At 45.5% G+C, this 23,617-nt stretch overlaps 1 protein-coding gene across 4 annotated transcripts in view; it reads left to right on the forward strand.

Annotated features, from left to right (window-relative positions):
* phc3 (polyhomeotic homolog 3 (Drosophila)) overlaps positions 1-23,617 on the forward strand; it is an 87,409-nt gene that overhangs the window by 13,766 nt on the left and 50,026 nt on the right. For all 4 annotated transcript variants that reach the window (XM_052018866.1, XM_052018865.1, XM_052018868.1 and 1 more), the window contains 3 exons: positions 3,368-3,547; positions 13,135-13,293; positions 16,873-16,941. In XM_052018866.1, coding sequence (XP_051874826.1) covers positions 3,431-3,547; positions 13,135-13,293; positions 16,873-16,941 — 345 coding nt within the window. In that variant the 5' untranslated portion in view covers positions 3,368-3,430. The remainder of the gene's footprint in view (positions 1-3,367; positions 3,548-13,134; positions 13,294-16,872; positions 16,942-23,617) is intronic.

Here is a 23,617-nt window from a genome sequence, read left to right on the forward strand (position 1 = left end):
GACAATAAGGTGCAAGGCCATGACGAGGTAGACTGTGAGGTCAAGAGTCCATCTTATCGTACTAGGGGGCCGTTCAATAGTCTTATAACAGTGGGATAGAAGCTGTCCTTGAGCCTGGTGGTACGTTGTATCTTCTGCCCGATGGGAGGTGGGTCAAGAGAGAATGTCCAGGGTGGAGGTTGTCATGCGATTAAGCAAACAAAAGCTTTTCACTGTATCTCAGTACATGTGACAGTAATAAACTAATACCAATACCAGTAACTGGAGCATCTGTGGAAAGAGAAACAATTCACATTTCAGGTACAAAACCCTTCTTTAGTCTTGTTAAGAGTCAGAGTTCCAATGAAGTGTCTCAGACCGGAAACATTAACTTGCCACTGATGCTACCTTGCCTGCTGTGTGTTTCCAGCATTCTGTTTTTTAGTGTACAATTTAATATGACAGTCATTTGACGTTGTGGCAGAGAAACTCTGGGCTTTTTATTTAATTCAACTTGGCGAATCTTCGCAGTCCATATTGACCACGGACTGAGGAGTTTAGCTACACTCAGCACTGCGGTTAATCTCCTCTGGCTGGTAAATAAACACACTTAAGGGATTGTGGTGTCTGAAATCTGAGCTCCTGTTTGTCTACAGATGACATCAGAGATCAGAGCAGCCCTGGCCAGCGTTTTGGCAGGGATTAAATTAATACAGCAATGTGGTGCATTCACACGCTTGGAATCTTACTTGCTGAGGTCATGACTACATTTGTATCGCGAACAGGAACAGATTCTGAAACATGGTTTAGCAGCCGGTGCATTAATAAGGGCTACTTTGCTTTGCAGTTATCACTGTAACTCTCCTGACATTTGTGTTCCACAAACTCTGACCTCTACACATCCCAGATTTTCACCACTGGCAGCCATGCTTCACCTGCCTCGCTCTGACCTTCTGAAATTCTGATACTTCTCCTCCACCCCTCTCTACTTCCCTATAATACACTTTAAAACCAAGATCTTGCTCTTAATATACTTTTACGTGTGCTGATTGTCAGATGTTGTTTGTGAAGCTTTCTGAGGTGCTTTTAATATGATTTTAAAAAATGCAATACAAATTTGGCCTTGCCCTATCAGAGATTCTCCCCGTTCTACCCATCTCTCTCCTCCACCTTCTCTGCTGCCGAGAAGAAACTTGTTTATTTCTTTCCCAGTTCTGACGTAGGATCTTAGCCCTTAATCTATAAACGTTAACTGTTTCTCTTTCCAGAAATGCTGCCTAACTTGCTTCCAGCATTTCTGTTTTTATTCCAGATTTCCAGCATCTGCAGCTTCTTGATTTTCATATAAATGCAGGATTTTGTACTGAAGGTGATGTGAAGCCAGTCGTCACCTGTTCCACCAACCCTTACCAATGTCTATGCCAAGCATCCTGAGAACTGATTACCACAGCCTCTATAAATAGCAACATTTCAGTAACTCCTCAATTCTCTTGTTTTAGCATCAGAGGGAGATACAGCACGGACACAGGCCCTTCAGCCCACTTGAGTCCGTCCTGACCATCAACCACCTATTTACACTGATCCTACATTAATCCCATTATATTTTCCCCACATTCTCATCAACTCCCCCCAGATGCTATCACTCACCTACGCACTAGGAGCTATTTACAGTGGCCAGTTAACCTCCCAGCCCGCATGTCTTTGGGATGTGGGAGGAAATTGGAGCACCTGGAGAAAACCCACATGGTCACAGAAAGAAGGTGCAAACTCCACACAGACAGCACCGGAGGTTAGGATTGAATCCAAGTTTCTGGCGCTTTAAGGCAGCGACCCTACTAGCTGTGCCAGTGTGCAGTCCTTCTGTGCCGTACTGCAGGAGGTCCAAGGAATGAAGGTCTGCAATGTCATGGAAAGACTCTCCTCTGGGCTGAGAAAGTTAACGGAAGATTTGACGGAGGTGTTCAAAACACTGACTGATTTTGATAGAGTAAATCATGAACAGCTATGTCCCGAGATAGTGAACATGGATTTAAATCAGGCACCCACTCACTTATACAAATCCCAATTTATTCTCCCAACATTCCCATCAACTCGCCAAAGTTTTAACACTCATACACACTAGAGGCAATTTACTGTGGCTAATTAGCCTACCAATCTGCACATCTTTGGTTTGTGGGAGGAAACCAGTGCTCCTGGGGAAACCCACATGGTCACAGAGAAACATGCAATCTCCACACAGACTGCACCCAAGGTCAGGATTGAACCGGGATCACCGGAGCTGAGGGGCAGCGGCTTTAGCAGCTATGCCACTGTGTTGCCCACACAGGAACTAAGTGGAGAGCTCTTTCAAAAGTATGATGGGCTGGTGGATTTCTGATTCATTCTGTGGTTCTACATACCCTGGATCCTGGGGGGAGTTGCATGGAGAGACAAGAGATCTGCTGGAAGAACTGAGGGGGGTTCTGAAAGAACTGAAAGGAATTGTCAGGGTTTTGACTCGAGAGTTCTTCCAGCAGATTTCTTGTTGTTCCAGATTCCAGCATCTGTAGTCTCTTGTGTCTCCAGAGTTGACTTGCTGAGACCAATAAGCTATGATGTGTTGCTTTCCTGTCAGTTTTCTTGATAGTTATATAGCACGTAATGTGCAGGGTAAGAATGCATTACTAAATTTCTTCTGTCAGGTAATTCCCAAACACAAGAGCTATTCCTTCACACAACTAATGTGGCTCCAGCAACACATTAGCAATGATGCAGTTGTACTGTGTGTCAGCTTGTAAATATGTTCTAGTGGAGTGTGATTACTAACTGCATTAAATCGTCATTATTTTTCTCATTGCACTTAATTATCACTGTCTGGGCACATTCCAACACCTAGAGAATAGTTTCCAATCCCTAAGTTGTTCCTGACTTTGGTCCAAACTCTCAGTGCTTTTGCTGGTCAGCTGTACTGAGTTGTCAGCCTGTGTTGCTGCAGGTTGAATATGTCTGGAACCCACTTGCCAAAGGAAATTTATGAAACCCGTTGATGTGGTGAGGAAATCCCCGTTTGGATATGAATCATGCCAACCAGGTCTTGCAAACCTCAAGATTAAAATCATATTACGTGTGTGGAATGGCATTAGAGTAGATCTTAACATGATGTGACAGTGTGAATGGATGGAATTGAATTAGAACCTCATTTTACTTCTACTGATGTTTATTTCAGTAGATCAATGCAGTACCCAAGATATCTAATGTGCTTTTTATAAGCAACTCTCTTTATAACTGACTTCCATGGAATTGGCAAGTGGTTATTGCTGTGTGCCCAATATAGAGACTGCCACAGTAACCCTCGATGACAGCGTTAAGGGTGTGAATGCTAAGTTGTCCCCATTTGGCAATCTTGCAGCTGTGAAGCCTCGTGTTCCTGAACGTCACACCTGATGCATTGATTGTCACGAAGTGCGCAGCCATGGAGAATGATCAGAGTGTAACAACGTCAACCACAACCACCACCGTCAGTACGTCTCCCAGGACACAGGCACCACAGATCTCCGTCTACAGCAGCTCGGACCGACAAGCTGTTCAAGTATGTAGCTGTGATACTGCTTGGCTTCTCCTGTTCTATTTCAAAGGTCCCAAATTACATATTGTGGGATTAAGTCTGAAGGCACTGTCTGGGTAGGAGAACCCAACATTAGACACCGCAGAGATGTTTTCTTTATTGCTCTGGAATGAGCCGAAAGATTTCTGTTCAACTGCCCCACCATCCCAAGTGTTTCCCCTTGCCCAACCCCGTGACCCCGTCAGACAGTGAATTAGAAATAGCAATTTTAGCTCCATTGGCTTCTTCTGATCCTGTTTCTCCAAGCTTACCAAACTGCAGAACACAGAACAGCACAGCACAGGAACAGGCCCTTTGGCCCACAATATCTGTGCTGGACATGATGCTAAATTAAACTCAATCTCTTCTGCCTGCCCATGATCCAGATCCCTGCATATTGATATGCCTATCTAAAAGCCTCTTAAATGCCACCATCGTATCTGCCTTCATCACTACCCATCCAGGCATTATTCTGGACGCCTATCACCCTGTGTAACAAAAAAACATGTCCCACACATCTCTCTCAAGCTTTCTCCTTTTTACCTTAAGCACAAAGGAATTTTCCAATTGGCATATTTAATTGCATCAAATTACTTAATAACCAATGAACTGCAATATCAGGCCATTTATCCCATTGGATCCTTGCTACACAATCTGCCTCTCCCACCCCTCTACATTCTAACATTCCCAATGTACTCTTCTGGTCCCTTCTCCCTCATGCTTTTCCAAGTTTCCCTCAAAGATATTCATGCCAGAGGTTATGAACTTGACCTTTATTATTTGCCTTCTCCCAGAAGGATTAATTGTCTGTGTACTCCTAACAGTATATGGTCTATTCCAAACTCTTAAGATGCCAATTAGGTTTTTGGATGTTAAGGGGATCGAGGGATGTGGGGTTAATACAGGAACATGGTGCTGAGTTAAAAGATTAGCCATTATTTTACTGAATGGTGCAGTAGGCATAAGTGGACCACAGTATGATAGGATTCCAGATGCAGTTTGAGGGTGAACATCACACAGTCAAAATTACTGCCTTCAGTTTAAGTAAGGAAGTTATAATGGTATGAAGGTGGAGTTGTCTGTAGACTGGGAAAGTAAGCTAAGAGACAGGTCAGTAGATGAACAGTGACAGATATTCTACCAGAAGATTGGAAAACAGTCAGTGTGACTCCCTTGTTCAAAAAGGGAAGACGACAGAAGGTGGAAAACTATAGCCAGTTAGTTCAACATCTACTGTTGGCAAGATTCTAGAATTAATAATCAAAGAGGAAATAACTAATCATTTAGGAAAATTGAATATAATGAACCCAGTCAATATGGTTTTATGAAAGGTAAATCATATTTGACAAATTTACTTGAATTCTTTGAAGATGTGACCGGGAGAGTTGACAGATAGGAACATGTAGATGTTGTGTATTTAGATTTCCAAAAGGCATTTGACAAGGTGCCACATAAGAAGCTGGTGCATAAATTAAGAGTTCAAGGTATTGGAGGAAGTGTGTTGGCATGGATTGAAATTTAGCAAGCAATTTGTTGGACTTTACTGCAGAGGGGTTGGAATTTAAGAATAGGGCAGTTTTGTTACAGTTCTACAAGGTATTGAGGAAGACATATCTGGAATACAGTGCACAATTTTGGTCCCCTTACCTGAAAAAGGATAAAATAACATTGGAGGTGGTCCAAAGGAGAGTCACCAGGCTAATTATAGGGATGAGAGGGCTGTCCTATCAAGAGAGTGTGAGAGTGCAGTTTCAGAGTTAGAATGGTTTTTCCAAGTCCAACGTTTATTGTCCATCTCTAGTAGTTCTTGAGAAGGTGAGGATGATTTGCCTTTTTGAACCACTGCAGTCCTTCTGGTGGAGGTGCTTCCGCAGTGCTGTTAGGGAGGAGTTCTATGATTTAGACCCAGCAATGATGAAGTACTGCCGATTTATCGCCAGGTCAAGATGGTGTGAAGCTTGGAAGGGAACAAGGGGGTGATTTTCCCAAAAGCCTGTGTCCTTGACCTTCTTGGTGGAGAGGTTGCAGGTTTAGGAGGTGCCGTCAGAGTAGCCTGGGCAGGTAGTTGCAGTGCACTTTACACACTGCAGCCACTGTGGTGGAGGGAGTGAATGTTTAAGGTGATTGATAGGTTGTCAGTCAAGTGGGCGGCTTTGTTGTGGATGGTGTTCAACTTAGAATCACTGAGTCCTGGATTGATACAGCAGGGAAAATGGCCCTTTGGCCCACCTTAACTATGCTAGCCAACACAATCCTATCTTTACCAATCCCATTTTCCAGAAGTTGACCAATAGTCTTCTGTGCCTTGGCTATTTGCCTCCACCAGGGCATTCCAGATTTTAACCTCTCTCTGGGTGAAAAAAATTCTTCCTCAAATCCCCTCTAAATCTCCTACGCTTACCTTAAACCTTGGCTCTCTACTTACAGACACTTCTGCTACAGGGAAAAGTTTCTCATTATCCATTCCATTGATGTCTCTCATATATCAGGTCCCCCTTCAGCTTTCACTGATGCAAGGAAAACAAACCTAGCCCATCCAGTCTCTCCTCGTATCTGAAATGCTCCATCCCAGGCACCTTCCCCAGTGCAATCACGTCCTTCCCACAGTGTAGTGACCAGAACTACACACAATACTCCAGCTGTGATCTAACTAATGTTTCATATGGTTGTATGATAAACTCCCTGCCTTTATTTTCTGTGCCGTGGTTAATGAAGACAAGCATTGTGTATGTTTTGTTAACCACCTTAGCTACTTGTGCTGCTGCCTTCAGGGATCCTTGGACATATACACCAAGGCCCCCCTGTATCGGGGGTTGCCAAACATGGTCAAGGTCAAAGTCAAGTTTATTGTCATGTGCACAAATCCATGTGTGCACAGGTGCAATGAAAAACTTACTTGCAGCAGCGTCACAGGCACATAGCATCAGAGACACAACATTCACAAGAAAAGCATAAATTAACAGCATAAATTATGCAAGAAAGAAACCATCACGGAAACCGCCTCCCCTCCATGGACTCTGTCTACACTTCTCGCTGCTTCGGTAAAGCAGCCAGCATAATCAAAGACCCCACCCACCCCGGACATTCTCTCTTCTCCCCCCTCCCGTTGGGCAAAGATACAAAAGCCTGAAAGCACATACCACCAGGCTCAAGGACAGCTTCTATCCCGCTGTTATAAAACTATTGAATGGTTCCCTAGTACGATAAGATGGACTCTTGACCTCACAATCTACCTCGTTATGACCTTGCACCTTATTGTCTGCCTGCACTTTCTCAGTAGCTGTTACACTTTATTCTACATTCTGTTATTGGTTTTACCCTGTACTACCTCAATGCACTGTTTAATGAATTGATCTGTATGGACGGTATGCAGGACATGTTTTTCACTGTACCTCGGTACATGTGACAATAATAAACCAATACCAAAGAACACAATTAGAACAAAAAAAAGTCCATTGTAGCACAAAGTGGTCATAAGCCTCAATACTAAGCTTGCTGCATATAAGCATTCACCATGACTTGATGTGGTTTAAGTGAATGGAGAGGAGTGGGAGAAAAATATAAAAGAATAAACCGTTTCTTGCGGCATTTGGAAAAATGATCCCACTTTCTTCTGAAGGGGAAGTTGAATGTTCTCTGCAAGGAAAATGGAAAAAGGTAAATTGATGAGTATCTGGGTCATTGGGCTTGGGTTGCAATGAAAGAATTGCTCTACTTGTTTCCATGACAGCTGTGACAAGTAGTGTCTCCATCGTTACACTGCTGCTGCTGTTAATGGGGCTGGTTTCTGTCTTACTCCCAGCAGCAGAGGCTCTATCTTCCTGTGGGAAATGAACGGTGTCTTAAAAGCACTTCATCTTCCACAGTACCTCGGTGGTGGAAATGGTGTATGTGCGTCAGTGGGGGACGGTGGGGAGTGATGGATCAAACTGGGAGCAAATTGCAAATTGTGTGTTTGCAGTTGAAATCGTTGTAAAATTAGAATTCTCTCCATTTTGCTTTCCTTTTACTCCCTGCCACAGAAACAAAGTTGCTACTGTTCCCTGATGCACGAGAGCAAAGAAACCAACTAACTCCCCTCTACCTTTCAGTCCAGATGAAGGGTCTCGAACTGAAATGTCGACTGTCCATTTCCCTCTATAGATGCTGCCTGACCCACTGAGTTCCTCCAGCATCTTGTGTGTTGCTCCAATTGCCATAAGACCATAAGATATAGGAGCAGAATTAGGCTATTCAGCCCTTTGAGTCACTCCGCCATTCAGTCATGGCTGATATTTTTTTTCAACCCTATTCTCCTGCCTTCTCCCCATAACCCTTTACCCATGTACCAACCAATAACCTAAAGACCCTGCTGCGCACCCAGCGTGGAGTTGTTGTGTACATGTTTTAGATTGTTGGGTTTTGGGCGGAATTGATGGGAATGTGGGAAGAATAGATGTGGACATAGGGTGGACAAGCAATATCTTTTCCCATTATTGAGTGGTCCAATACCAGAGGGCATGCGTTCCAGTTGAGAGAGGGTAGGTTCAGAACAGATGCGAGGGGTAAGTTTTTTACTGAGAGAGTGGTGGGTGCCTGGAATGTGTTGCCTGATAAGCTGGTGGAGGCAAATTCATTGGGGGCTTTTAAGAGGGGCTTGGATGGGCACATGAATGAGAGGAAAATAGAGGGATATGGGCATTCTGCAGGTAGAAGGGATTAGCTATGTCGGCACAACATTGTGGGCCGAAGGGCCTGTTCTGTGCTGTATGTTCTATGTTTTTAATAAAATGGAATTAGTGTAGGGTTAGTGTAAGTGGGTGGTTGGTTCAGTATGGATCTGTGGGGCCAAATGACTTGTTTCTGTGTTGTGTGACTCGACATCCAAGTGACATTTTGTTCATAAACCATTAACCTGGCTTAAATGGAATCACAGCAGTTTACAGCTGCAGACGCCAGTCAACCCAATGGTATGAACATTGAGTTTTCCAATTTCAGGTAACCCACCCCCGTGTTCCTTCCCCACTCCTACTGCTCCGCTGAGCTTCTCTTTCCCTTTGCTCACCGTTTCCATTCCCCGTCACTCACCCCCATTACCAGTATTCACTACCCTCCCCAACCTAGGTCCGTCTGCCTATCACCCACACACTGATACTGTTATGAGTGAGAAGACAGATTCAGAGGATTTCAAAAGTAAAGGACTCTGAACAGTCTGGCAGGAAAGGATTTTATTTACAAAGACAAACAAGGGAAAATGGTAATGGGAATAACACGCACAGAGTTTATAGTGAGCCTGGGAAAATTGCAACAGGGGTAAAATACACACACATACAGACACACAATGAACTGGGTACATACAATCAAGGAAAAGACAATACAATACCCGCCACCCCTTGACTCAGTGCAGGCACAGTTCTATGCTACTAGGGACACTAACTAAAATGCTCCCAACCCTTTTAACAGTGCACACCTCACCAACGATTTCTCCAGTACCATCTCATGGTCCTCGGCCTGGGATGAAGCAAGGTGAATCCCTCAGAGCAGTGAAAGAGACAGAGCCAAGCATATGTGGCACTGTTTATAGTGCTGTAGGGCTGGGGGGTCCAGCCCAGGTGATTTACAAAGACCAATAGCCCAAGGCCAAGTACAAAGGTGCTTAAAGGGACCAATGGTCAGGTGTGCACTGATGGGTGGGGTGGAGCCAAACCTTGATTGGCAGTGTTGTGTCTTTCGACCAGGTAATGGGCAGTGCTGTCACGTGACAGCCACGGCCCTCCACAATACAGATACGCATGGGTTTCTTCTCCCTCGGTCTGCCCTTCCTATCCCCTCCCCCGTCTGGTTCTATCTGCCCACCTTGGTCTACCTTCCCTTATCTGGTTCCACCAGTTATCACCTCCCTGGCTCTGTCTTTACCTCCCCCTCCCCTTCTCCCAACCTGGCTCCATCTGCCCATCATCTCCCACCTCACCTGGTTCCACCTATCGCCTGCCAGCTCCAACCTCACCCCTCCCTCTCACCTCTTTATACCGCCCATCTTCCCTCTACACTCTCAGTCCTGATGCAGGGTCTCAACCCGAAATGTCGACTATTTCTCTGCCTCCACAGATGCTGCCTGACCCACTGTTTTCCTCCAGCAGTTTGTTTTTAGCCTTTTGCACTTGTGGTGGCTGAGAATGAGCTGGTGCAGGAATCCCACTCCACTGCTCTGGGTTCATTGCCCAGTGGTCTTGAACACTTCAAGTGCTGATCCAAGGGCTTTTTAAATGCACTGAGTGTTGGACTCCACAAGCTTTGTACTTGTGACTTCTGTACCTACCTCACCCTCTTGAAAAAAAATCATCTCCTCTCTAATCCTTTTACATAAAAAAATGAACTTCCATAAAAACGTGAACATGAACATCCATAACAAAAAAAGAATGAAGATTTTGTTAAGACTTTAAAATTACTTCCGATCTCTGGCTTGGTTCTTGCATTCTCTGTAAGGGGAAAGAGATCAGTATTGTTCCCTTCATCTAAGCCCTTCAGCGTAGAGTCATACACCACAGAAAGTCACGGGGATTTTGGCCCACCATGTTCACATCAGCTTTCAAATACCTATCTGCAGGTCCTCCCCAGATTACAAACGTCCGGTTTATGCGCAGCCCATACATACGGACCCTTGTACTGCCTGTACACACAAACAACTTTTTGGGAGACTGGTGGGGTGGACTTGCCGGCTACTGCATGACTGCTGCAGGCAGCTTCTGCAGGGTGGGGACTCGGTTTGTGGAAGCATTTCCAACTTGTGAACTGATCAAGTTACGAACAGCTCACAGGACCAGAGTCCTGCCGTAGCCCAGGGACGACCTCTATATCCACTTACCAACACTTAGTCTGTAGCCTTATGTAAAGATCAAAATTAACTGCAGATATTGGAAACCCAAAATAAAAATAAGATATGCTGGGAACTTGAGGTATGGACTCTTGACCTCACAATCTACCTCGTTATGACCTTGTACCTTATTGTCTACCTGCACTGCACTTTCTCTGTAGCTGTGACCCTTTATTCTGCATTCTGTTATTGTTTTTACCCTGTACTACCTCAATGCGCTGTGAAATGAATTGATCTGTACGATCGGTATGCAAGACAAGTTTTTCACTGTACCTCGGTACAAGTGACAATAATAAACCATTTTCAATCCCGAACGCTCAGCAGGTCAGGCAGTATCTGTGGAGAGGGAAACAGTGAACATTTCGGTTGCAAGGCCCTCTGTCTCAGATCTCAAGTATTAACTGTTTTTCTTTCCACAGATTTTGCCTGAACTACTGAGTGTTTCCAGCAGTTTCTGGTTTTACTTTGCAATCTTCTAAGGCTTGGCTATTCAATGTGTTGGGAGAGAACCTGCCTCTCAGGCAGTGCATTCTGGATTCCAACCACCCTCTGGGTGAAAAAATTCCTCCTCAGCTTCCCTCTGAATCTCTTACCCCTTATCCAAGGCTTGTGTCATCTCTGCTGTGTGGAAAAGTTTCCGATTTTGGTGAAATCTCCTGTGAGTCTCCTCTGCCACAAATAAACAACCTCAGCCTTGCTAATCTCTCCTCATCATTTGAATTCTTCAGAGCTGGCAACATCTTTGCAAATCTCCTCTGTTCCTTTCCTCTCCTCACTAGTGCAGGAATCGTTCCCTCAAAGGGTAGCACAGATGTGATAGGCCGAATGGATTCCTTCTGGATCTAATTTTTGTTCTCCTTTTGTCTCTTCATGGTCATTGCCAAAGATGATGAGATGTTTGAGTGGTCTATCCTAATGTCTGGCAAGGTCCCACTGTGCCATTCAGAGAAGATCAAGCTCCCTACCACAATGATCAACGAGCTTCCTCAACACCCACCATCGAATGAGATGGCCTTTCACCTTCCTGCTGTTTGTGTGTGGCTGTCTTGTCTGACTTGAGAATTGCAACTATCACACAGCACATGAAGTGTTATTTTATTCATTCAAGGGATGTGGGCTTTGCAGGCTGAGCCAGCATTTAATTGCTCATCCCTAATTGCCCTTGAGAAGGTGGTGGTGAGCTGTTCCAGCTTCTTCCCCACTGCTATCAGACTCCTGAACCAATCACGATCTCGAACTCTCAACATTACCTCTTCCTTCATTGTCACTTAAGTATTTTTTTGCACTACTTCAGTTTGCGCTACAATCTTTGCACCGTTCTGTTCTCTTGCACTTGCCATTGTATTTATTATTGCCATGTACATTGTTTACTCTGTGAGCTTCACATGAACAAGGAATTTCATTGCACTCTGGTGTATATGACAATAAACAAACCTGAATCTGTATTTCAGATTTCCAGTATCCCTATTACTTTGCCTTTGTCATTGTAAAACTGCTTTGAAAAAACAGAGGCATGGCATGTGCCTATAATTCACATTGCTGGACTTCTGCCTGTGAAATCTCCTCCAGCCCTAAAATGCCATGGGATCTCAGCACTCCACCAGTTCTTGCACCCTGAATTTAATCACTGGCCCCTACTGTGGTCACCCCTTCAGTACCTGGGTCTCTGAACTCTGAAATTCCCATCTTAACCCCACTGTACCTCTCCTGGAGATAGAGAGTCATTGTGTCAAGACAACAATCTTTCCCTCAATGTTAGCAAAACAAAGGAGCTGACCATTGATTTCATGAAGCGGGATGGAGCACACTCCTCTGTCTGTATCAGTGGTGCTGAGGTGGAGATAGTTGAAAGCTTCAAGGTTCTTGGTGTAAATCCACCCACCCGGGTCATTCTCTCTTGGTATTGGTATTGGTTTATTGTCTTGCATACCGATCGTACAGGTCAATTCATTACACAGTGCAGTTACTTTTCTCTCCTCTTCTATCAGGTAGAAGATACAGGAGCCTGAGGGCACATACCACCAGGCTTAAGGACAGCTTCTAGCCCACTGTGATAAGACTATTGAACGGTTCCCTTATACGATGAGATGGACTCTGACCTCACGATCTACCTTATTGTGACCTTGCACCTTATGGCACTGCACTTCCTCTGTACTTGTGACACTTTACTCTGTACTGTTATTGTTTTTACCTGTACTACATCAATGGAGTCTGTACGAACCCAATGTAACTGCACTGTGTAATGAATTAACCTGTACGATCGGTATGCAAGACAAGTTTTTCACTGTACCTCTGTACAAGTGACAATAATAAACCAATACCAATAAACTTCACCAAACAGTAGTCCTGGTCCAGCTATGTGGATGCCATGTCCAGAAAAAGCACACCAATGCCTTGACTTCCTCATAAGCCTAAGGAAATTCAATATGTCTCCAATGACTCTTACCAATTTTTATGGATGGACTATAGAAAGCATCCTATCCAGATGCATCACAGCTCGCTACAGCAACTGCTGTGCCGAAGACCGCAAAAAATTGCAGAGAGTTGTGAACGCAGCCCAGTTCACCACGCAAAACAACCTTCCCTCAATTGACTTTGTCTACACTTCCCAATGCCTCAGGGAGGCAGCCAACATAATCATAATCCAATCTTACCTGGGCATGGTCTGTGATGCAATGAACTTGACTCCGAAAGACTGACTGTGTCTCGTCCACTGCAGGTGATCCAGCAAGCTCTGCACCGACAGCCCAGCACTGCAGCCCAGTACTTGCAGCAGATGTACGCAGCACAGCAGCAGCATTTGATGCTGCAGACAGCAGCACTGCAGCAGCAGCATCTGAGCAGCACCCAGCTCCAGAGCCTGGCGGCCGTCCAACAGGTGAGACACCCGCAGATCAGGGGCCGAGGAGATGGACAGGATGGTGGGGGGAAAATAAAGACTAGAAGCTCACCCTGGGGTGGGGTGGGGGGGCGTGCAGGGGTAGACGTGGTCAGAAGTCTTGGCCAGGCAATAGTTAGATAACCCCCTGGCAACCATATTCGTTGAGACATATATTAGACCATAAGGCATAGGAGCAGAATTAGGCCATTCGGCCCATCGAGTCTGTTCTGCCACTCAGTCATGGCTGATTTTTTTCTCTATCAACCCCATTCTCCCACCTTCTCCCCATAACCTTTAGACCCCTTACCAATCAAGAATCTCTGCCTTTAATACACCCAATGACTTGGCCTCCACAGCCCTCCGTGGTAATGAATTGCACAGATTCACCACTCCCTACCTGAAGAAATTCCTACTCATCTCAACGGGACATCCCTTTACTCTGAGGCTGTGCCCTTGGATCTTAGACTCTCCCACTACTGGAACCATCCTCTCCACATCCACTCTATCCAGGCCTTTCAGTATTTGGTAGGTTTCAATGAGATCCCCCTCCCCTCCTTCTGAACATCAAATACAGGCCCAGAGACATCAAATGCTCCTTAGGTATGAGGTATTTTAAAAAGTTAAATTCAAGGGATGTATAGAAGCGCGGGAAATAGGAGTGGGAGTAGGTTTTCCAGCTTATGGAGCCTGCTTCACCATTTAATGCAGTCCTGACCGATCCTCCATCTTAATAACTTATTCCTGCTCTCTCCCCACTGGCAAGGACTGGATTTATCATCCACCCCAAATTGCGCTTAGGACAAGCCATGTCCAAGTTTATTGTCATGGGCATACATACCCAGGGTATAAATGCCATGAAAATAAGCTTTTTGCAGCAACAGCGCAGTACGTTACAGACATGACAAACATAAGTTACATAAACCTAAGTTAACATAAATTATACATAACTGACACAACAAAATACAGGAAGTCCCTGACTTACAAATGCCCAACTTACGAACGCCCGTACATACGAACCGACCTTCGTGGTCTTAACGACCTTCGGTTCGTAAGCGAGCCCGGCCCCCGATCCTACCACGGCGGTGGTACACCTTCTTTGGCCCAACCCCGGGCCAAGTGCACATGTGCGGCTGGGGTCATGCGCAGCCGCGATCCCCGGGCCAAGTGCGCAGGTGCGGACACTGTTCTGAGTTACAGACAAAATCGGGTTACGAACAGTCTCAAAAACTGAACTCGTTCGTAACTCGGGGACCTCCTGTAAACAAAATTAACATAACAACATTAGTGCAAGTTGAGGGTAATATAGTCCGAGGTAGAATTAGGGTTTTTCAAGTCAGTCCAAGAACCTGATTACTGTGGAGAAGAAGCTGTTGTTGAATCTTGAGGTGTGGGTCTTCAGGCACCCAGACAAGATAGACTGACAGTCCACAGATCGAGGCCAATGTTTTTACAGCTTTAATGACAATAGGCAGCAATCTATTGAGACATTCATTGTTCTCTCTCCCTGGGATAAGCAGAGCAACACTTCACTCTGAGAACAGCTTCTCTTAATGTACTTACATCAGTAGGAAGGTCAGCATTTATTGCCCAACCCTCAATGCCTCTGCTGGGGAGGGAATTCCAGGACGAGAATTCCAGCAGCAAGAAAGGATTTGTTTCCAATTCAGGGTGGTGTGTGACTTGGCGGAGAGTTTGTAGTCAGTGCTATTCTCTTACATCTGATGCTCTTGTTCTCCTATGTGCTTTGGATACTGGGTTTGGGAGGTGCTGTCTAAGAAGTCCGGGTGAGTTCCTGCAGTGGCTCTGCAGATGGAGATGCAGCATGGAGACAGGGCCCTAGAGCCCGGTGAGTCCACACTGACCATCAAGCATCCACTTACACTAACCCTACCCTATTCTCCCTGGTGTAGAGAGAGTGTGTGATTAGGATGACAAATGGTGTGCCAATCAAGGTAACAACATTAATATAGTAACTCGTGAAGAAACCAGACAGATGGTCATCGAGTCATGGAGCATGGAAGCAGACCCTTCGGCCCAACTGGTCCATGCTGACTAAGGTGCCCATTCAAGCAAGTCCCGTTTGCCCACATGTGACCCTTATCCTCCTGAGACTTCCCTATCCATGTACCCAGAGAGTGGTTGGTGCATGGAATGCACTGCCTGGGGTGGTGGTGGAGGCAGATACATTAGACAGGTTCAAGAGCTTGTTGGATAGGCATATGGAGGAATGTGAGATGGAGGGATACGCGGGAGGAAGGGGTTAGGTAGTGTGAGGGTGGTTTGATGGACGGCACAACGTGGTGGGCCGAAGGGCCTGTTTTGTGCTGTATGGTTCTATGGTACCTGTCCAACCACCTTTTAAAAGTTGTTATTTGTACCTGCCGCTACCACTTGCTCTGGCAGCTCATTCCAAATATGTACCACCCTCTATGTTAAACAAAAGTTGCCCCTCAGGTTCCTATTAAATCTTTCCCCTCTCATCTAAACCTATGCCCTCTATTTCTTGATTCCTCAACCCTGAGAAAAAGACTGTGTACATTCACCTGATCTGTTCCCCTCATGATTTTATGCACCTCTATAAGATCACCTCTCAGTCTTCTATGCTCCAAGAAGTAAAGTCCCAACCTGCCCAACCTCTCCCTATATCTCAGTCCCTCAAGTTTTGGGAACATCCTTGTAAATCTTTTCTGTAATCTTGCCATGTCTTTCCTATAGCAGGGTGACCAAAACTGTATACAGTACTCCAAGTGTGGTCTCACCAGCATCTTGCACAACTGCAACATAACCTCCCAATTTCTATACTCAGTGCCCTGACTGATGAAGGCCAGCATGCCAAAAGCCTTCTTCACCACTCTGTCTACCGTGTTTCAACTTTCAGGGAACCATGTACCTGAACTCCAAGGTCCCTCTGTTCTACAACACTGCCCAGGGCCCTACTGTTCACTGTAAATGTCCTACCTTGATTTGACTTTCCAACGTGCAACACCTTGTACTTATCTGAATTAAACTCCATTTGCCATTCCTCATTCCACTAACCCAGAATCAGAATCAGGTTTATTATCACTGACATATGTCGTGAAATCTGTTGTTTTGCGGCAGCAGTACAGTGCAAGACATAAAAATTATAATAAGTTACAAAAATAAATAAATAGTGCAAAAGAGGAGTAACGAGGTAGTGTTCATGGGTTCATGGACCATTCAGAGATCTGATGGCAGAAGGGAAGAAACTGTTCCTAAAATGTTGAGTGTGGATCTTCAGGCTCCTGTACTTCCTCCCCGATGGTGGTAACGAGAAGAGGGCATGTCCCGGGTCTGAGAGTCCTTAATGATGGATGCTGCCTTCTTGAGGCACTGCCTCTTGAAGATGTCCTTGATGGCGGGCTGATCAACATAATTAAATTGTGATAAGTCTTGTTGGTAATATATATTCCAGCTGAACTGAAAGATATTAATAGTGCAGTGTGAGTTCCTAGTATCTCGGACCTCAGAGGCAAGAGTCTCACACCCAGTGTTAGCTGCCAGAGTCCTTTCCCCCACTGTGTGTGTTTCTGATGATTCTTCCCATTGCATTTCCAGGCAGGTGGACGACAGTCATCATCTCCTACAGGGAGCATCAGCCAGCAATCAAGTGTGTCACAGACCTCAGTAAGTCACCAGTAATTCTCCTGATATGATAATACAAAAGGGGAACAGTGCGGAAGGAGTTCCGTCCTCGCCCGCGCTCTCTGAGGATACTGTAGCTGGCTCCACTTGGAAATTGACCCTGTGACCTGCAGGTTTTTTTCCCCTTTCAAACGCTGATGTAAATCCATCTCGAAAGCCAGGCTTAAGGAAGGTCCATCGCCCTGGCAGCCAGAGCATTCTGAAAACTAACCACTCCCTTTGCAAACGATTCTTTTCATTCAGCTTTGCCAATTGTTTTACATCTCTGCCCTCTGGTTCCTCCACCATTGGGAACAGGATTGGTCTGCCTAAGCCCCCTCCCTTCACCTCCCCTGCTGTATGGAGAGCAATCCTGGCTTCATGGTTTAAGCCCCACTTCCCTGGACACATTTGACTCAATCTTTATCACACCCTTAGTAAGAACTTCCAGTCTTTCCTAGCAGAACTGGACACAGTACTCCTGTTCTGACCCAAACAGTCTTTTAGTATCTTACTTGCTTTTGTATGTTGTGTCTCCATTTGCTTTATTGACCACTTTCTCACCCTTTTATATCATACTGCCTCTTCTGACATAAATATAGCAAGAGTTGTACATTTCTGCATTAAATTTTACCTATCTCTCGTCTGCTCATTCCTCCAGGCTGCTGAAGCCTTGAGAACTCTGTCATTGTGATCCTTCACTGTACTTCCAAGTGTTGTATCATAGAACATAGAACAGTACAGCACAGGAACAGGCCCTTCGGCCCACGATGATGTGCCAAACTAATTAATCTAGTGACACCTAATCCCTTCTGCCTCTTACGTAGTCCATGTCCCTCCGTTCTCTGCACGTAAGATGATGATTTCTTTATTAGTCACATGTACATCGAAAGACGCAGTGAAATGCATCTTTGCGTAGAATGTTCTGGGGCCAGCCGGCAAGTGTCGCCACGCTTCCAGCACCAACATAGCATTCCCACAACTTCCTAACCCGTATGTGGGAGGAAACCAGAACACCCAGAGGAAACCCACGGGGAGAACGTACAAACTCCTTACAGATAGCGGCGGGAATTGAACCCAGGTTGCTGGCACTCTAAAGCGTTATGCTGACGGCTACACTACCGTGCCTGCCCATACTTAGATAGGCACATTCATGTGTCTTATCTAAGAGCCTCTTAACCACCTCTATTGTATCTGCCACCACCACCAGCCCTGGCAGCATATTCCAGGCACCCAACACTCTCTGTGTAAAAATACGCACCCTGCACGTCTCCTTTGAACTTTCCCCCTCTAACCTTAAATGTGTGCTTTCAAGTATTAGACATTTTGACCCTGGGAAAAAGATACCGGATGTTTATCTATGCCTCAATCTGCGTCTTTCTTTGACTGGCCTTTATAGAATTGTGCAGAGCAAAACAGTTCAGCCCACAAGAGTGTGTCAGCAGAGAAACAACTACAGTTTTTAGTCTGTAACCTGGCATGCCAGGTACTCTTCCAGGTTAAGTGTGTGGGAATTTTCTGCTTCCACTGTCCTGTCCAAGAGTGAATTCCATATCCCCAGCATTTAATGGTTGAAAATATTTTTTCCTAAATTTTCGAACAATTCCATTAAATTTGTGCCCCTGGTTAATGACATCTCTACTACACAACAAACAAAATTCTGGAAGAAGTCAGCAGGTCAGGCAGCGTCTGTGGAGGGAAATGGACAGTTGACACCTTGGATTAATTCTCAACCCCAAACATTGACTGTCCATTTTTTCCCACAGATGCTGCTCAACCCACTGAGTTCCTCCAGCATTTAGTTTCTTGCTCTAGATTCCAGTATCTGCAGGCTATTGTCTCCCTCACCAGGACCTGATGCAGAGTTTCAAGCCGAAACGTTGACAATTCCTGCTCGACCCACTGAGTTCTTCCAGCAGGTTGTCTGTTGTCTCTCTTTCTCCTTGCCATACAAAATGGCTTGTTTTCACCACTCTGAGTCCCTTATTTGAAATACCAAAAGAACTGAAATCTGAATAAAATCAGAAAATGGTGGAAACACTCAGCAGATCAGATGACCTCTGTGGAAAGAGAAACAATTGACATTTCGGGTTCAAGACCTTCCAAGAACTCTGATGAACTTCTGGTCCTGGGCCTCTTATTTTCTTGTGTATCTCAATTCAGTTTCCCCTTGGCCTCCAAAGGAAAGAACTTCAGCTTAGATCTGTAGGTCCACAGCCCCAGCAACATCCTCGTATATCTTTGTATCCTTTCGAGTGCCATAGCAACCTTCCTGTAAATGAGGTGACCAGAGCTGTAGACCAAGCAACCACACCGGAGGGGTTCACAGAAAGTGTCTTTCATTTTGACAAAATGTGTTGTTACCTGATCTTTGACATGGTTGCAGTTTCATGGAAAATCTTTTAAGTGGCTGCTCCAAACTCTCGTGCTTCAGTCTGGTGAGCACACAGTGGGAAATTGCAGTCAGACCAACACTTATCCCTCAGTGAGGACAAAAGGATCATGGAATCAGTGGTTAAGTGGACTCTGAAATGTCCTGGTACAATTTCTGGGACAAGATGCTGCTCTTTAACAGGGCAACTTTATCCTGAACTCTCAGCAGCCCCTGCGCTCCCTGCTGTTCTGTTTCCATTCCCCTCTACAAATAAACTTTGCCTCCTGAACTTCACAGGAAGGTCACACTGGTTTCTTAAATCTGTTGCCATATTTTTTTTCTTATTTACAGGAGGATTTCTTTATTTTTAAAGATTATTTTTCCCCCTCTGTCTGTTTATGAGATAAAAGGCTTCCATTTTAGTGTCCCTCAGAAACTTGGTGTGTTCAGAAGTTCAATACAGTATTTCTGATATTTTTGCAATGTGGGTATGCTGTACTGTTTGGGATTATGGTAATTCATTGCAAACCCGGCCACAGTGGACAGCACAGTAGAGCGGCAGGTAGTGCTGCTGCCTCACGGCTCCAGAGACCCGGGTTTGATCTTCCAGTGCTGTCTGTGTAGAATTTGCACATTCTCCCTGTCACCACACGGGTATACCCAGAGTGCTCTGGTTTCCTCTCACATCCCAAAGACTTGCTACTGTGAGTAGGTTACTTTGGCACAACTTTTCAGGTTCCTGACCTGACCCTGCCATCGCCATTCAGAACTCAAGTCAAGTTTATTATCATGCGCACAAGTACGGTGAGGTACAGGTGCAATGAAAAACTTGCTTGCAGCAGCATCACAGGCACGTAGGTACAGATAACACACAGAATATAAATTATACAAAGTGAAGAAAAAGTCTGTGCAAGACAAGACATTAGTGCAAAAAAAAACAATTGGAAACAAATGACCTGGGTTTGATCTTCTGATGCTGTTGCAAGAGCCAAATAGAGGCAACATCTTGCATCCACCCTCTTGAGCCTGTAAGAATTGGAATTGGTTTATTATTGTCACATGTACCGAGGTACAGTGAAACACTTGTCTTGCATACCATTCATACAGATCAATTCATTGCATAGTGCATTGAGGTAGTACAAGGTGAAACAACAACAGAATGCAGAATCAAGTGCTATAGCTACAGAGAAAGTGCAGTGCAGGCAGACAATAAGGTGCAAGGCCATAATGAGATAGATTGTGATGTCAAGAGTCCATCTTATTGTACTAGGGGACTGTTCAATAGTCTTACAACAGCAGGATAGAGGTTGTCCTTGAGCCTGGTGGTATGTGCATTCAGGCTTTTGTATCTTCTGCCTGTTGGGAGGGGGGAGAAGAGAGAATATCCGGGGTGGTGGGGTCTTTGATTATGCTGGCTGCTTTACCGAGGCAGTGAGAAGTATAGACAGAGTCCATGGAGGGGAGGCTGGTTTCCCTGATGTGCTGAGCTGTGTCCACAACTCTCTGCAGTTTCTTGCAGTCATGGGCAGAGGAGTTGCCATACCAAGCCGCGATGGATCCAGATAGGATGCTTTCTCTGGTGCATTGATAAAAATTGGTAAGGGTCCATGGGGATATGCCAAATTTCTTTAGCCCCCCGAGAATGTAGAGTGTTGTAATTTCCCATCATCCTTCTGTACTCTAGACTATAGTGTCCATGTCTAGTCAATCCCTCCTTAGATGTCAAACCTGCCAGCATTTGGGAGCGTGGCATCACAGGTAGATAGGGTCGTAAAGAGAGCTGTTGGCAAGTTGGCCTTCCTAAATCAGGGCATTGATTTATGAAGTTGGGATGTTATGTTGAAGTTGCATAAGACACTGGTGAGGCGAAATTTAGAGTATTATGTGCACGTTCTGGTCACCTACCTACAGGAAAGATATCAATAAGCTTGAAAGAGTGGAGAGAAAATTTGCATGGATGTTGCTGGGACTTAGAATAAGTTAAGACTTTATTCCCTGGAGCGCAAGAGAATGAAAGGAGATCTTATAGAGGTGTATGAAATTATGAGGGGTATAAATGGGGTGAATGCATGAAGGCTTTTTGCCGTCGGGTTGGATGAGACTAGAACCAGAGGACATAGGTTTAGGGTGAAAGGTGAAATACTTAAGGGGAATCTGAGGGGGAACTTCATCAGTCAGAGGGTGGTGTGAGTGTGGAACAAGCTGCCAGCAGAAGTGGTGGATGCGGGTTCAATTGTAACATTTAAGAGAAGTTTAGATAGGTATACAGATGAGAGAGGTATGGAGGGATATGGTCCAGGTAGATGGAACTGGGCACAAAACCAGGCTGACGGACTCGATGGGCCGAAGGGCCTGTTTCTATGCTGTAGTGCTCGATAACTCCATGAAAGATTGAGAAAAAAGTTTTAAAAAGTGTACGGGGTCCTGAGCTTTATAAATAAAGTTCAGGAGCCAGGAAGTGGAGATGAGACTTTATAAAACCCTGCTGTGTCTGTGACCAGTGACCTGGGTCCAGTTCTGTTCATACGTTCATTGAAGGGATGTGGGCTTCCCAGGGTGAGCCAGAACTTAATTGGCCTTGAGAAGGTGGTGGTGAGCTGCCTTCTTGAACCACTGCAGTCCTTGAGGTGTGGGTGTACCCACAATGTTATCAGGGAGGGAGTTCCAGGATTTTGACTCAGTGAAGGAACAGTGATATATTTCCAAGTCCGGATGGTGTGTGGTTTGGAGGGCAACTTCTAGTGGGTGGTGTTCCCCGGGCTTTTGCTGCCCTTGTCCTTCTAGCTGGGAGAGGTGGTGGGTTTGGAAGGTGCTGTCTAAGGAGTCTTGGTGAGTTGCTGCAGTGCATCCTGTAGATGGTACACACTGCTGCTGCTGTGTGTCAGTGGTGGAGTGAGTGGATGGTTTTGGGAAGTTTTGGGAGAGATTTTAGGAATGATGTGAAGGTGCAGAGGAAGTATACTGGAGTAATTCCAGGGATGAGACATTTCAGCAATGTGCATAACTGGTGAACCAATGGAGACATTGAGAACCATGAAGAGTACAGAGAGAGAGGATAGAGCGCAACTGTTGCTATTGGTAGAAATGTCAAGACATGGAATGTGGGGAGGGGACACGGATTTGCTTGATCGCTCCATTGAAGAGCCAGTGTGGACTCAGTGGGCCAACTGGTCTCCTTCCATTTTATACCTTTAGACAGGCTCTTAAATAGGCAAGGAATAGAAGGAAACGTCCCTAGTGCAGGCAAGTGGGATGAGTGTAGACGGGCGAAAAGGTCAGCGTGGACGTGGTGGGCCGAAGGGCCTGTTTCTGTGCTGTATGACTCTATGACTCTATTGCTCTTCTTTGACAAAGGCAGAGGTACAGTGGAGCATTGGCATGGACCAGGAGATGGAAGAGTCTGTGCTGTGTTGTAAAGTGAATATAGTTGCAAGGGGTGGAGGTGAGTGACCTTGTTAGGAGATGGGTTACAGAGGGATTGAGCGGAATGGTGGGCTGGCATACACGTGGGCAGGAGAGATATCAGTCTAACAGAGGGGTGAGAGATTGGGTGATGGGGATCTCCTGGAACCAGCAGGTAAGTGGGTGCAAGTGGGTCTCCTTATTCCTGGAATCATAGAGAGATACAGCACAGAAACAGGCCCTTCGGCCCACTAAGCACATGCTGACCATTGAGCACCTAATTTTATGCTCATCCCACCTTGATCCACTTCATTTCCCCCTCATTCCCATCAACCTCCCTGCAGATTCTACCACTCATCTACACACCAGAGACAATTTACAGTAACCAATAAACCTACCAACCAAAACGTCTTTGGGACGTGGGAGGAAACCAGAGGACTCGCGGGAAACTCACGTCATCACAGAATGTACAAACTCCACGCAGACAGTACCAGAGATCAGGATCGAGCCCAGGTCGCTGAGACTGCAAGGCAGCGACTCTGCTGGCTATGCCACTCTACTGCCAAGTTTCTCCACAACTGCTAGGGAATCTTAAGGGAAGTTATGTTGCAGGACAACTGCATGTGAGTTATCGATGTATAGAACAGAGAACAGTACAGCACAGGAACAGGCCCTTCAGCCCACAGTGTTGTGCCAAATTAAACTAAATCTCGTCTGCCTGCACATGATCAAAATCCTTCCATTCCCTGCATACCCATGAGCCTATCTAACAGCCCGTTAAACACCACCGTTGTCTCTGCCTGCACCACCGCCCCTGACAGCGCATTCCAGGCACCCACCACTCTGTATAAACAGAACTTGCCCCACACATCTTTAAACTTTACCCCTGTCACCTTAAATGCA

Source organism: Pristis pectinata, chromosome 6, assembly GCF_009764475.1.
Source record: "Pristis pectinata isolate sPriPec2 chromosome 6, sPriPec2.1.pri, whole genome shotgun sequence".
NCBI classification, from domain to species: Eukaryota; Metazoa; Chordata; class Chondrichthyes; order Rhinopristiformes; family Pristidae; genus Pristis; species Pristis pectinata.